The sequence below is a fragment of the Mastacembelus armatus genome, chromosome 8, assembly GCF_900324485.2.
Source record: "Mastacembelus armatus chromosome 8, fMasArm1.2, whole genome shotgun sequence".
Lineage (NCBI taxonomy): Eukaryota > Metazoa > Chordata > Actinopteri > Synbranchiformes > Mastacembelidae > Mastacembelus > Mastacembelus armatus.
In genome coordinates, this window is record NC_046640.1 from 3,724,090 (window position 1) to 3,737,058 (window position 12,969).

The 12,969-nt window shown below is 41.4% G+C and overlaps 1 protein-coding gene across 1 annotated transcript; it reads right to left on the minus strand.

The window, feature by feature from the left end:
• Positions 1-4,905: 4,905 nt before the first annotated feature.
• LOC113140502 (von Willebrand factor C domain-containing protein 2-like) lies at positions 4,906-12,504 on the minus strand. Its single transcript, XM_026324346.1, has 3 exons — positions 12,142-12,504; positions 10,572-10,701; positions 4,906-5,147 (listed from the first exon to the last, which is right to left on the minus strand). Exons 1-3 carry the CDS (start codon positions 12,502-12,504, stop codon positions 4,906-4,908), a joined length of 735 nt encoding a protein of 244 aa, XP_026180131.1.
• Positions 12,505-12,969: the final 465 nt, after the last annotated feature.

A 12,969-nucleotide genomic window follows, 5' to 3' on the forward strand; every position in this document is an offset into this window, starting at 1 on the left:
GAAAGAAAGAGTTCCTTAACCTAGAAGCCCTGCATTTTACACTCCTGTACCTCCAGCCTGAGAGTAGGAGTGTGACCAGTCCGTGTTGGGCATGGGTGGGGTCCTTAAGGATGGAGGCAGCTCTGCTGTGGACTCTGTGGTGGTAGGTGGCCTGCAGAGGGCAGTGGAGTCCTGGTGATCTTTACAGCAGTCTTCACCACTCTGCATTTGCGGTCTATTGCTGTTATCCTGGTGCTACCATACCACACAGTGATGCAGCTGGTCAAGATATTCTCAACAGTACAGCTGTAGAGGTTGCTGTGGATCTTGACATATGTTTCCAAGTGATCATTATAGCTTTCAGTGTCAGGTTTATTTTGAAATTTCCATGACATTAAGTAGAAACAATTAGCTTTGCATTTTGCAAGCTGTTTCTGTTTTCCTTTTTATTAGCATTAGATGTGTTAATAAAAATTAAGACCACTCCTCTTATTGAACAGAACAACAGAACTGTCAACTATTAAATATTAGGTCCCTTTCATCTAAATCTCTGTTAGTAAATGATTTGATAACTGATCACCAAATTGACCTACTTTATCTTACTGAAACCTGGTTACAGCAGGATGAATATGTCAGTCTGAATGAATCAACCCCCCTCAGTCATAAAAATTATCATGTTCCTCGAAGCACAGGTCGAGGTGGAGGAGTAGCTACAATCTTCCAGTCAAACTTATTATTAAACTTTCATCCTCAGAACAGTTATAACTCACTTGAGAGCCTCACTCTTAGTCTCTCACATACAAACTGGAAAACACAAAAACCAGTTCTACTTGTCATTGTGTACCGTCCACCTGTCCCTTACTCAGAGTTTTTAACTGAATTCCCTGACTTTCTGTCTGATTTAGTGCTTAGATCAGATAAAGTCATTATAGTGGGAGATTTTAACATTCATGTAGATGTTGAAAATAACAGCCTCAGCATTGCATTTAATTCTATATTAGATTCAATTGGTTTCATTCAAAACGTTAATAAACCCACCCACTGTTTCAATCACACCCTTGATCTTGTTCTGACCTATGGCATCGAAATTGAACATCTAATAGTTTTTCCCCCAAATCCTGTTTTGTCAGATCATTCTTTAATAACTTTTGAATTTAAAATGATGGATCATGCAGCGTTTGGAAGAAAATTCCACTACAGCAGATGTTTATCCGACAACACTGTTAATAAATTTAAGAAAATGATTCCATCTTTATTTACATCTATGCCAAGTACCAACACAGTGGAGGGCAGTTGCTTCAATCCCACTCCCTACCAAATTGATCATGTTGTTGACAGCGCTGTAACCTCACTGCGTGAAATGCTTGATTCTGTAGCCCCTCTGAAAAAGAAGTTAGTGAATCAGAGAAGACTAGCCCCATGGTATAATTTACATATTCGTACCTTAAAGCAGGCATCACGAAGGCTGGAAAGGAAGTGGCGTTCCACAAACTTAGAGGAAATTTTTCTAGCCTGGAAAAACAGTCTACTAACATATAAAAAAGCTCTCCGTAAAGCCAGAACTGCATACTATTCATCACTAATAGAGGAAAATAAGAACAATCCCAGGTTTCTTTTCAGCACTGTAGCCAGGCAGACAAAAAGTCACAGCTCTGTTGAGCCCAGTGTTCCCTTAGCTCTCAGCAGTGATGAATTTATGAGTTTCTTTACAAAAAAAATCACAACTATTAGAGATAAAATTCAGCAGATGCTTCCTATACCTGCAATAAATGAATCTTCTACTACAGTAGCTCTTGAATCATCTGTAGGACCTCAGTTATGTTTAGACTGCTTCTCTCCTATAGATCTCTCTGAATTTACATCAGTAGTTGCTTCATCGAAATCATCAACGTGTCTCTTGGACCCCATCCCGACTAGACTGCTTAAAGGCACCCTGCCATTAATGAACTCATCTTTATTGGACTTGGTAAATTTATCTCTAGTATCAGGCTACGTACCACAGGCCTTTAAGACTGCAGTAATCAAACCTTTACTCAAAAAGCCTAGTCTTGATCCAGGAGTCTTGGCTAATTATAGACCAATATCCAACCTGCCATTTATTTCTAAAATCCTGGAAAAAGCTGTTGCTAAGCAGCTATCAGACCACTTACACAGGAATGAACTATTTGAAGATTTTCAATCAGGATTTAGAGCACATCATAGTACAGAAACAGCACTGTTGAAAGTTACCAACGATCTTCTCTTAGCCTCAGATAATGGACTTGTTTCAATACTTGTCCTCCTAGACCTTAGTGCAGCATTCGACACCATTGACCACAACATCTTATTACAGAGACTGGAGCATGTGATTGGTATCAGAGGAACAGCGTTAAAGTGGTTCCAATCCTATTTATCGGACAGATTCCAGTTTGTTCATGTCCATGATGAACCTTCCACACGAACAAAAGTTAGTTATGGAGTTCCACAAGGCTCCATGCTAGGACCGATTCTGTTCACCCTGTACATGCTTCCTTTAGGATATGTCATTAGGAAGCACTCTATTAATTACCACTGCTATGCAGATGACACTCAGTTATATCTATCTATTAAACCTGTTAACACAAACCAGTTAACCAGACTTCAAGCCTGTCTAACTGACATAAAGGCCTGGATGACCAGTAACTTTTTACTTTTAAACTCAGAGAAAACAGAAGTCATTATATTTGGGCCAAAAAATCTCAGAAATAACTTTTCTAAAATTATAGCTACTCTAGATGGCATAACCCTGGCCTCCAGCACTACTGTAAAAAACCTTGGAGTTATTTTTGACCAGGACATGTCCTTTAACTCACACATAAAACAAATCTCTAGAACTGCATTCTTTCACCTGCGCAACATTTCCAAAATTAGGAACATCCTGTCTCAAAATGATGCAGAAAAACTAGTCCATGCATTTGTTACCTCAAGGCTAGATTACTGTAACTCATTACTATCTGGATGTCCAAATATCTCCATAAAAAGCCTCCAATTAATCCAGAATGCCGCAGCCAGAGTCCTGACAGGAACTAGCAAGAGAGATCATATTTCTCCTATATTGGCTTCTCTTCATTGGCTCCCTGTAAAATATAGAATAGAATTTAAAATCCTTCTTCTCACATACAAATCCCTTCATAATCAAGCTCCTTCATACCTTAAAGACCTCATAGTACCATATTATCCCAATAGAGCACTTCGCTCTCAGAGTGCAGGTCTACTTGTGGTTCCCAGAGTTTCCAAAAGCAGAATGGGAGGCAGAGCCTTTAGTTATCAAGCTCCTCTCTTATGGAACCAGCTCCCAGTCTGGGTTCAGGAGGCAGACACTCTCTGTACTTTTAAGGCTAGACTTAAAACCTTCCTCTTTGACAAAGCATATAGTTAGGGCTGGCTTCAGGCAACCCTGAACCATCCCTTAGTTATGCTGCTATAGGCCTAGACTGTTTTTTCTTCCATTAAAGGGAGTTTTTCCTCTCCACTGTCGCCAAGTGCTTGCTCATAAGGGAATTGTTGGGTTTTTAGTTTTAGTTTTTGTAAAGTGCCTTGAGATGATTTGTATTGTGATTTGGCGCTATACAAATAAAATTGAATTGAATTGAATGGAATGTGTTTCCATGTTATTATAAGCAATGTATTATAATTATTCTTACATTGTTCCTTTAAAAACAAAAGGGTGTGCTTACAACATAAGGATGATGAATTTCCACATTATATTCTGGTAATTATTGTAATCTGAAGGTATTAGGCTGATCTGAGTCTATAGGATTTCTGCTTTCATCTTCATTGTTATTAAATCATTAGATCTCTCTTCATATTATTGCCCACATGCTTTTGGCCTCTTGTTATCCTGTTACTAAAGTTGTGCTCTAATATTGTCTAGATAAACCCACTGAGATTTCTAAGATTTTAACTGGTTATTTCTTTGATAATAACCATTTATTACCCTATTATTTTCAAAATGTTACCCCCTTTGTACCTTCTTATTACCTGGCTGAAGCCTAATGTGCTACTGAAAATGCATTACAACCACATTTATATTGTTGAACATACAATTGTTTAATGAATGTAAGTTAGGCTACGTTGTTACTGCAGTTTTCAATATTTACACAATAAAATCTAATTGTTTTCTAATTATTTTCTCCTAGAGGAAATAATTAATAGGGAACCAAATATCTTAATTGCATTTTGTATAAAAACAAGTAACGTATTTGACATTTGTAATCCAAATAGGAGTTTTTAGGCATAAATCTCAGATTTGGAAAGACATTATATACCTTATAAAGAGCTCAGTTGTATTTTCTCAAGTGCAAATTCTTCACACATTTGCCTTTTAAGTGCATTTCAAGAAATTTAATTTCATAAGTCTGCTGAGCATTAAATAAGCTGCTGGACTAAAGGTTGCGTTATAATTTCATAATCACTGTATTATCAAAACAAAATCACACATTACTGATATAAGCTGTAACTGGGTAAATTACCATATGTAAATAAGCTGAAAATGTATATTTATCCTTGTAGCCTAATTCACAAACATGTTGCGAAAAACTTCAGCTCTAAACTATAATAATAATAAATGTGACTGCTGAAGAACAGACTATACAGTTCTGAAACACCTGGAAGTGGGACGGAGCTGTGACTGTAGGGTGAAGGTTCAAAGTTCATTTATTGTCATTCAAACATGTTACATGAAGAAATAAAATATGTAACCATGCCATCCAGCTAACAAAACAACCTACACCAATTTATCCAAATAAAGTGACAACAAAAAAATAATCCTAAAAGCACAACCAGAAAGTGATGCAGCTGTATCCTGTAGGTAAGTGGAGTAATACTACATTGAAGTCCAGTTTAGCTCTCCTGATTTTAATAGAGTTTATTTGTACCTGCCGCAATAAAACATTTATTTAACAAACTTTATGGTATCAGCTCCAGTCGGGGATTGAATGGCCTTCCTCCTCTCCCTCTGGTGTCCTCATCCCTGGGGGCCTCGGTGCGGAGGTTGGGTGTTGGGCTGGGCTGGGGACGCTGCTCACAAGTGGCATGGGGATGGGTATGCCACGTGCCATCCCGGTAGGTGCAGTAGCATACTGTCTGCTCATCAATGTTCACACGTTCCCCCGCTGGGATCACCTTGTTCCCAGCAAAGCAGTTGGGGCCTAGAAGGCAAGAAAGATGGTACAGCACAAATTGTTCACACAAGCAATTGAACTTATTTGATTATTTGCTCTTCATCTGTTGTTGAAAGTTTGAATTACACACAAAAGCTTGTTTGAACATTTAAGAAGTTTTTTTTTTTACCTTTTACACTAGGATCATGACAGCAAGTTTTTAGCTCCACATATAGCCTACTTCACATTTCTGCTGACCATTTTCATTTACTGTTTTACTGTTCTAGAGTTTTTAATGTACTTATCTAGCCAGATAGCGGTATGGCTCTAGATCAGTGGTCACCCACCTTTTCTCAGCCAAGATCAGTTCATGTCAGACAAAAAGCAAAGATCTACCGTATCTGTTAGAAGATTAAAAAATAAAATCCCATACAGAAGATCAATTGTGGAAGAATGCTTTATCTTTTTACCAGCAAAGCATTTTGACCACAGATATAGAACACAGTATCTAAAACTTAAATACAAATAATCACTGCAGTTTATCTTAGCTTCCAACAAAAACTGAAGGAAAAAGAATAACATTCCAAAACATTAAAAGACTGTAAGTAGAAAGTGCATTTTCAGAAATTATGGGAGTGACTGCATAAAGCTGAACATGACTGTTTTAAAAATATGAAGGCATGACCTACTGACAGCATGAAAGGGAAAAGATTTGAAAATAATTTAAATGGATGCAGTCAACACTATAAACACAATGGCACTGAAAAATCCCACTGTACTTGAATGCATCTAAGAAAAACCGTAAAGGTATAAACTACTGACAGCAGGCAAACCTCAGCTCTTCTTCCTTTGGTAAAATTCGGCACACCATTGAACCAGTCAGGTGAATGGTATAATGGTCTTATGGCAAACATATTTGCAACAGTGTTCTGATTGGTGACACATAGTAAATAATTTTTGACCCTTAAAGATCAACTTTGAATGTGTGAAGGTGTAAAGATCGACCTGTCGATTGCGATTTATGGGTTGGCTTTTGGTCTGCCAGACCTCTTCCTGTCAGTTTCTTCTTGTTTCTAAGTGTCTCTTGATGGTGAACAGAACTGTGCTCACACCTTCACCTTGACAATTTGGATTTCTTTGCAATTTCTTTAAAGGAAAGCCCTACACTTTTAAGGGTTAGAATGATCTGTATTTGTTGTTGTTTTTGGAAGAAGAATTTGTACAGAGCACAGGTGTAACTAATCCTATTCATCAACATAAAGTTACCTGGACCCTAAGCCAGACGGGATAGGAAAACAGAAACCAAAATAAAAGTCCCACAGGAAACGGAAAACACCAGGCTATGACTTAAGCATGATCCCCCCCCAACTGTCAAGGACCGGCTTCCAGACAGCCCAAAAGTCTGGAAAATAAATCTTATGGTCAACCAGGGCTCAAGAAGCAGGTGTCAAATGGCGGGCGGGCGGGAAACAGGTCAAAGTCCGGGGGTCCTTCTTGATAGTGTCCCAGGAGCCGCACTGACCTTCCATCATGGCTCTTACAGCGCAGAGTCAGGGGTCGCTCACGTGGGTGACCCCTCAGGTAACCAGACATTCGAGGCTGCTCTGCAGGACGGGCCCTCATGGGCGAGAATAACAACAGTCTCATTAATCAGTTTTTCGGGGGGATCAGACTCTGGAGTAGGGGCCCCTCGGGGAGCGGCGCCGTCAGCACACCGAGGTCTGGGCAGCAAGGATGAAATCTCAGTGGGGATGGCTTCGTCAGGGAACTGGGACTTGGACGAGACTGGTAGAGATACTGGAGACTGAGACTGGGGCGCTGGAGACAGACTGGGAAACTGGAGACTGAGATGGCCTCTTCGGGCGGTGTCATCACCGGTGCCAAGGCTGCAGGACTGGGAGCAATGGCTGGCAGAGGGGCTGGTGACTCTGGCCGCGGGAATGGGGGCTCTTGCTGAGAGACTGGTGACTCAGACCGAGGGACTGGTTCTGGCAGTGGGCTTGAAGACAAGGACGGCGGACGGCCCCCTCCAGCGCCACGCAGAGTGCGTAGCAAGAAGAGAGAGGCTAATCGGTCTGCCCTTCATTTGGTGACGTACCGTGGGGAGTGCAGGAACTCCCGCTCCAGTCGGAAGCACAAAGCGACTGCCTCCTGGTACTCTTCAGTGGAGCGTAGAAGGTTGGCAAATAGCCAAAGAAGCCCTGAGGTGAACCTCTCCTCCGGCATCTTCCTCTCACTGTCCACTGGGTCCATTCTGGCTGGAGTATTCTGTTTTCGGAAGAAGAATTAGTACAGGGCCCAAGTGCGGACAACTAAAATTCTTTATTTTAAGCGCCAATAGAAGAGAAACCTAACTCGGGATGGCTTGGACAGGAGAGGATGCAAAACAAAACTCCAGCGTGTGGCAAACTCAAACAAGGTCTCAACACACAAACTCAATTCAGTTTACAAACACAGGTGTAACTAATCCCATTCATCACCATAAAGCTACCTGCACCCTAAGCCAGGCGGGACAAGAAAACAGAAACCAAAATAAAAGTCCCACAGGAAACGGAAAACATCAGGCCATGACAGTCTTCCCTTGTTAATTGGCTTTTTCGATATCTGATTGGCTGATCAGCTTAGGGACCAAATCCATATAGGCTGGTCAATAAACTTTAATGTGATTAAACAGTTTTTCTTGGTGTATAACTATGAAATGCACATTGTTTTCAGTCATTGGTAACCAAAAGTTTTTTTCACCTCTGGCATTTTACTGCTTACCTTTGTAAACATTTTCAGGTTGTACACTGGGATCCAGCTGCATAAAAACTGGAAAAAATGGCGTGTTCTTAAACTTTTGGGCGATGGTGTAAATCCAAGCTCACAGAGCTGCCAGCTTGGCTGTAGACTATTAGCCTTGTTATTTTACTAATGGATCACATGACTGTGAGTAAGGTAAAGATGTTGTTTACAATTTTTCATCACCAGCTCTGTAGCTGGTACAGTTGCAGTCTGATGTCTTTCTTTGATTGTGATTCAGCTTCATTTTGATATGGGGTAGTAAGAGAAAAAGAACAGCAAGAAAAGATACAAGACCAAATTTATGTAATATCAAATGAAAATGTCCCCAAAACCCTAATGGCAGCAGCTATTTCTTTTCCCCTCCCACATGTAATTTACTGTATATGTTTCAGTGAAACTGTTAAGTGTTTCAACTATATATTTATACACCACGCAAGAAGAATGTCTGAATCTTCCTGCCTTTAATATTCTGTGCATCCCTCATTCACAGATGGGGGCTGCTTTATTTGGTAGCTACCTGTGAAACAATTACCAACACCTGTCAGCAGGAGGACAGGAAGTGGAGTTCATCCGATGCCAGATCCAACTGTGTTTGATAAAACTGCAGCAGCAGAGCCAAAAAAAAAAAAAAAAAAGTGACGCAACAAACTAAACCATCTGTGCTACTGTCTGTCCTGCAGAGGAGCTGTAAAAATAGACTATGGCTTAACTACAACTGCTGTAAAATAAACTGTGAAGTATGTAGACTGTTTGTGGTGTTTTTTTGTAGGTGACCATAAAGAATATGTTAAATAATGCTTTTGTTTTGCCATGCACGACATTTGCAAACCCCACTAATGCTAGAAACGGGCAGTGACATTGAAAACATGCATGACATAACAGGGATGGCTCTGTAAGCTTGCAGGGTGTATCAGGTGATGTAACCAATGGCAGGGGGTATGGGCTTAACTTTGTGTGTGTGTGTGTGTGTGTGTGTGTGTGTGTGTGTGTGTGTGTGTGTGTGTGTTAAGGACAGAGTCAGTGAGATGTGATAGCACATGTGATAGCACATATGGTAATGCTTCCGTTCTCAACTGTGTACAGCAGCACAGGCAGGAAGGAATAACATGGATGAAACTGTTGGGAAACCCTTGATTCAGACAATTAGAATTCACACTGGTAATACACAATGTATGGAGGTAAATAAGGCTGCAAGGTGCAACATAACAGTCTTAGTCCTTTGCCTAGTCCTACTTAAGACAGCAGTAAGAGAAATATTAAAGTTCTGAAGCTGGCTGGGTAACGTCATTTCACTATTAAGTCATAGTCTCTCTACTTTTTCTCTTAAATTAAATACATTTTTTAATGTGTGACCACATGAACTCCATGAAAGTCCAAAACTGGGATAGCAGCTAACAACATCTGATTAAACATACGCCAACATCTAATTAGCTTAGCATACAGTACATATTACAAACCAGTTGGTGTTAGAGGTAGGTCCACGTGTTTAGCTAATGGCGTTAGCGATGTTAAAAATAATTTCAATTACAGGTGATATGACGATAGAGGCATGGAGCGGGAAGGCTTGGTTTATGTTTCTGAGTTTTACTACAGTCTACTGACTTAATAAGTTAGGCATGGCTATAACAAGCTTTAAATACCAACAACTTGCTCAGAACTGGCTCTGCAAAAAGGTAAGGCTGCTAATATTCTGTATTCCTCAATTATTTTAGTTTTGTCTTATTGTCAACACATTCCACGAAACCCAACTGTTAGTCCATGCCTCGATTCTTATCTTATCCTCCTTATCTGTATCAATCAGTCCTGAGCCAAATATGTTCCGACAGAACAGTGTTAAATTTGTCAGCTATTTTTAAATTTAGTCTTAGTCCTACGTCAAATGTCCTTAATAGTTTCGGTCATATATAGTCAACCATATACAAATTTCATATACAATTTTTTTTTTTTAATCGACTAAAAGTCTGGGCATTTTAGTCTTATTTAAGTCAAACGCAAACTAAAAATGTCTCAGTTAATGAAAATCATTGTAGGCACATTTTCAAATTTTTGATTAACATTTTATTCAGTCTAGTCTAAACAAAAAAGATATTATTTTAATCTTTCACTCATCTCCTATATGAATGAGTTGATGAAATACACATGTTGAATATTACTCCAACTGGAGGGAATATTGGTTGGGGACTATTTTTAGCCTGCGATGGACTGGTGACCTGTCCAGGGTGTACCCCTGCCTTCCACCCGAGAGAGAGCTGGGATAGGCTCCAGCAGATCCCCGTGACCCTGAGCCAGGAAAAGCGGGTATAGAAAATGGATGGATGGATGGATGGACTATTTTTAGCTGTGGATTAATACATATTTGTGGTTCTGACAGCAGGAAGGTGTATGTTTTGTGTGTGTCCTCACAATCAAAGTGGCCCTAAAGAGTGTTCTCCTGGGAAGCATTTCTGAGTTTAAGAACTTTTACCACAGTATAATATATTGCTATTGTTTTAATCGACTTTTAATGAACTTTGACTTCAGAGTGGTGCAAAGGAAACATCAAAGGGTGACTAAAATATTAGTTACCCTCTGGGGACCATGAATATCCACAGTAAATATAATTAACACCCTCTATTTAGTTTTTGATATACCTTGTGATTGACTGAAGTGTTGGACTAACATGGATGAAGTGCTGTGGTGGAGTCTTACCTGTCTTACAGATGGGGCAGCAGCGGTTGGGTTCGTAGGTGGGGTTGACACAGTGAGGGGCAGGGCAGTCGGAAATGCTGCAGTATACCTCTCTGTTGGCCTCGCAGCGACATCGCTCACACCTAGACAACTGAAAAACACAGACTATTTGAATTTCAAGCTGACAAGACCAAGGTGAAGACTGACTGGTATGTACAGAGGATGTCATAAATGCCCAACACATGCACGCAGACGTAGCTGATCTGACTGGTAGAAGGCACTTTGTCTAATACATCATTGGTTACATAAAACACTGTCAGTGCCTGTCCTCTCACTGCTCAGTGCTCAATGAGCACATGGCTGCATGTCAGCGTGGAAGCTGTTTGTTGATATGAGGAAGAAACAGCACACCTTCCCCTCTTCTTTTACTGTTAGACCAGTTCATACATCCCAGCCCATGCCAATGTAGAGAGAAAAGCAGGAGCAGGAGTTTGGACCTGCCAATATATGTGCTTATTGCCTCATTTGTGGAAAGATAGCAAACTCCTCTTGTATTTAAATACGATAGAATTCCTTTTATTGTCATTGTATATAATACAATAAAATGTCTGTCCAGTGTGTGCTATCACGCCATGTAAAAGAGAGGAGGTGAAAAAAAAAAATCAGCTCTGCAATTGTGTTATGAATGCAAAGTCTGTTATGATGGTGCGTATGAGCATGTCTACATCTGCAGGTCTGCACTAGAGCATACTAAAACATACATATTACATAATATTGTGGCAAACATCAGGACTTTGTCCCTAATACAGCTTCCTGCTACAGCGAACAAGCCTGATGAGAGCGGTATCACTCATAATGTCTCAGGACATACACCCACAATCACATGAAAGACTCAGAAAAGGCTCAGAGAGTAACTGTAGTCAGGTGATAAGTATCTATGAACAGTACCACACATCCTCTGTGGTCACTTGAGGGCAGCAGGACCAAGCTTTAAAAGACAACATGGACATATATTACCACCTTAAAACATTCATGTGAATGGTGAGACTGAGCCAAGACATTACATGTCTGGGCTGTATAGCCAAAACAATGACCTGAAAGATGCTGTGGGGAACTGCCAGGATCTGGGACCAGGTACTTTACCGTTTTGGAGTAGTGGATGGCCTACCATCAAATTAGAACTTAGCTGTATATATTAGCAGTCTCCTATGTGCACTGTATTTTGAGGTGACAAATGGGGGAAGACCTTATATAAATGAAGCCCCCACCAACCCATAGCCCATTTGAATATATCTTCAGTCAATATAATGGAATACCTGTGTAAGCAATGTGTAACATGATCACTGTTACGACACACCATTAAGTTTACATGTGCATTATTAATGTAGCCAAAGAAATAAGACCTAATATTAAGTAGCTACAGAGGAGTGGATATCAGACAGTAAACTCTCAAAGCACTAGTGTATTAATCACAGACAGGTGATCTGCCATCTGACTTCTGCCTCACTTGGATAGATGAATACATTTGGAGCTATGTGAACTTGTGAATGGGACAGCGGGGGGAGGGTGTAGAAGTTTGGATCTTTCTCACCCTGAACTCCTCCAGGAGCCGGTACGTTTTCCCCCCGTAGACACAGACCCTGGCCATAGCCTCGCACACCGGACAGCATCCCTTATACCTGATCCGCGTGCAATGGGGGTGGATGCGGGGACACTTGGGCCGAATGCACACCGGGCCGTCCACAGTGCACGTGCATGGACACGCCGAGGGGCTCGGGTAATAAATCTCTCCGATGCCGTAGACGAAACCGTGGTCGTCGATGCACCACTTCCCCCGGTAGTCGCCGAACTCGTAGTCCATTTCGGTTTTGGATGAGTACTCCGCAGCCACCACCACCGTGAGCTCCGTGGCGCGCCCAGGACCGCGCGGTGGCAGCGGCTGAAGCACTCGCATCACGACGAGAGCGATGGGGAGGCAACTGAGTACACGGTGCCATTGCCTCATGGTGAATAGGTTTTCCACACCGACACGTTGTGTGTTTCTGCGCTCCGACGAGCTTCTCCTCCCACGGCGGGGGTGACGCCCAAACATGCGCATCAGGTGTTGTGGGTCCGGAGTGTGACCGAAGTTCAGCTCAGGAGTTCATCCATCTGAGCCAGCCAGGTGCTCAGCTGGAGCCATTGGTATGACCCCGATGACCCAACTCAAACTACAGATGATGCATTGCCTGTTTGGTGTGAACTAATGCATAACTCATTTGACTTCACAAATAAATACTGCAGGAAGGACCATGCGCTCCTGCAGTGGACATGACTGGTCAGTTAACACTCAACAGCCCTGATCTGACGGGACAGCTGACAATGAGTGTGCAGGGAACCCCAGGGCCCTGAGACTGGGGCACCCACTACTCATTTTGTG

Coding starts and splice junctions, on each gene's coding strand:
- LOC113140502 (XM_026324346.1), bottom strand. CDS start 12,504: ATGCGAGTGCTTCAGCCGCTGCCACCGCGCGGTCCTGGGCGCGCCACG. Junction 10,702..12,141: donor GGCTCCTGGAGGAGTTCAGG/GTGAGAAAGATC, acceptor TGTGTTTTTCAG/TTGTCTAGGTGTGAGCGATG. Junction 5,148..10,571: donor CTGCCCCATCTGTAAGACAG/GTAAGACTCCAC, acceptor CTTGCCTTCTAG/GCCCCAACTGCTTTGCTGGG.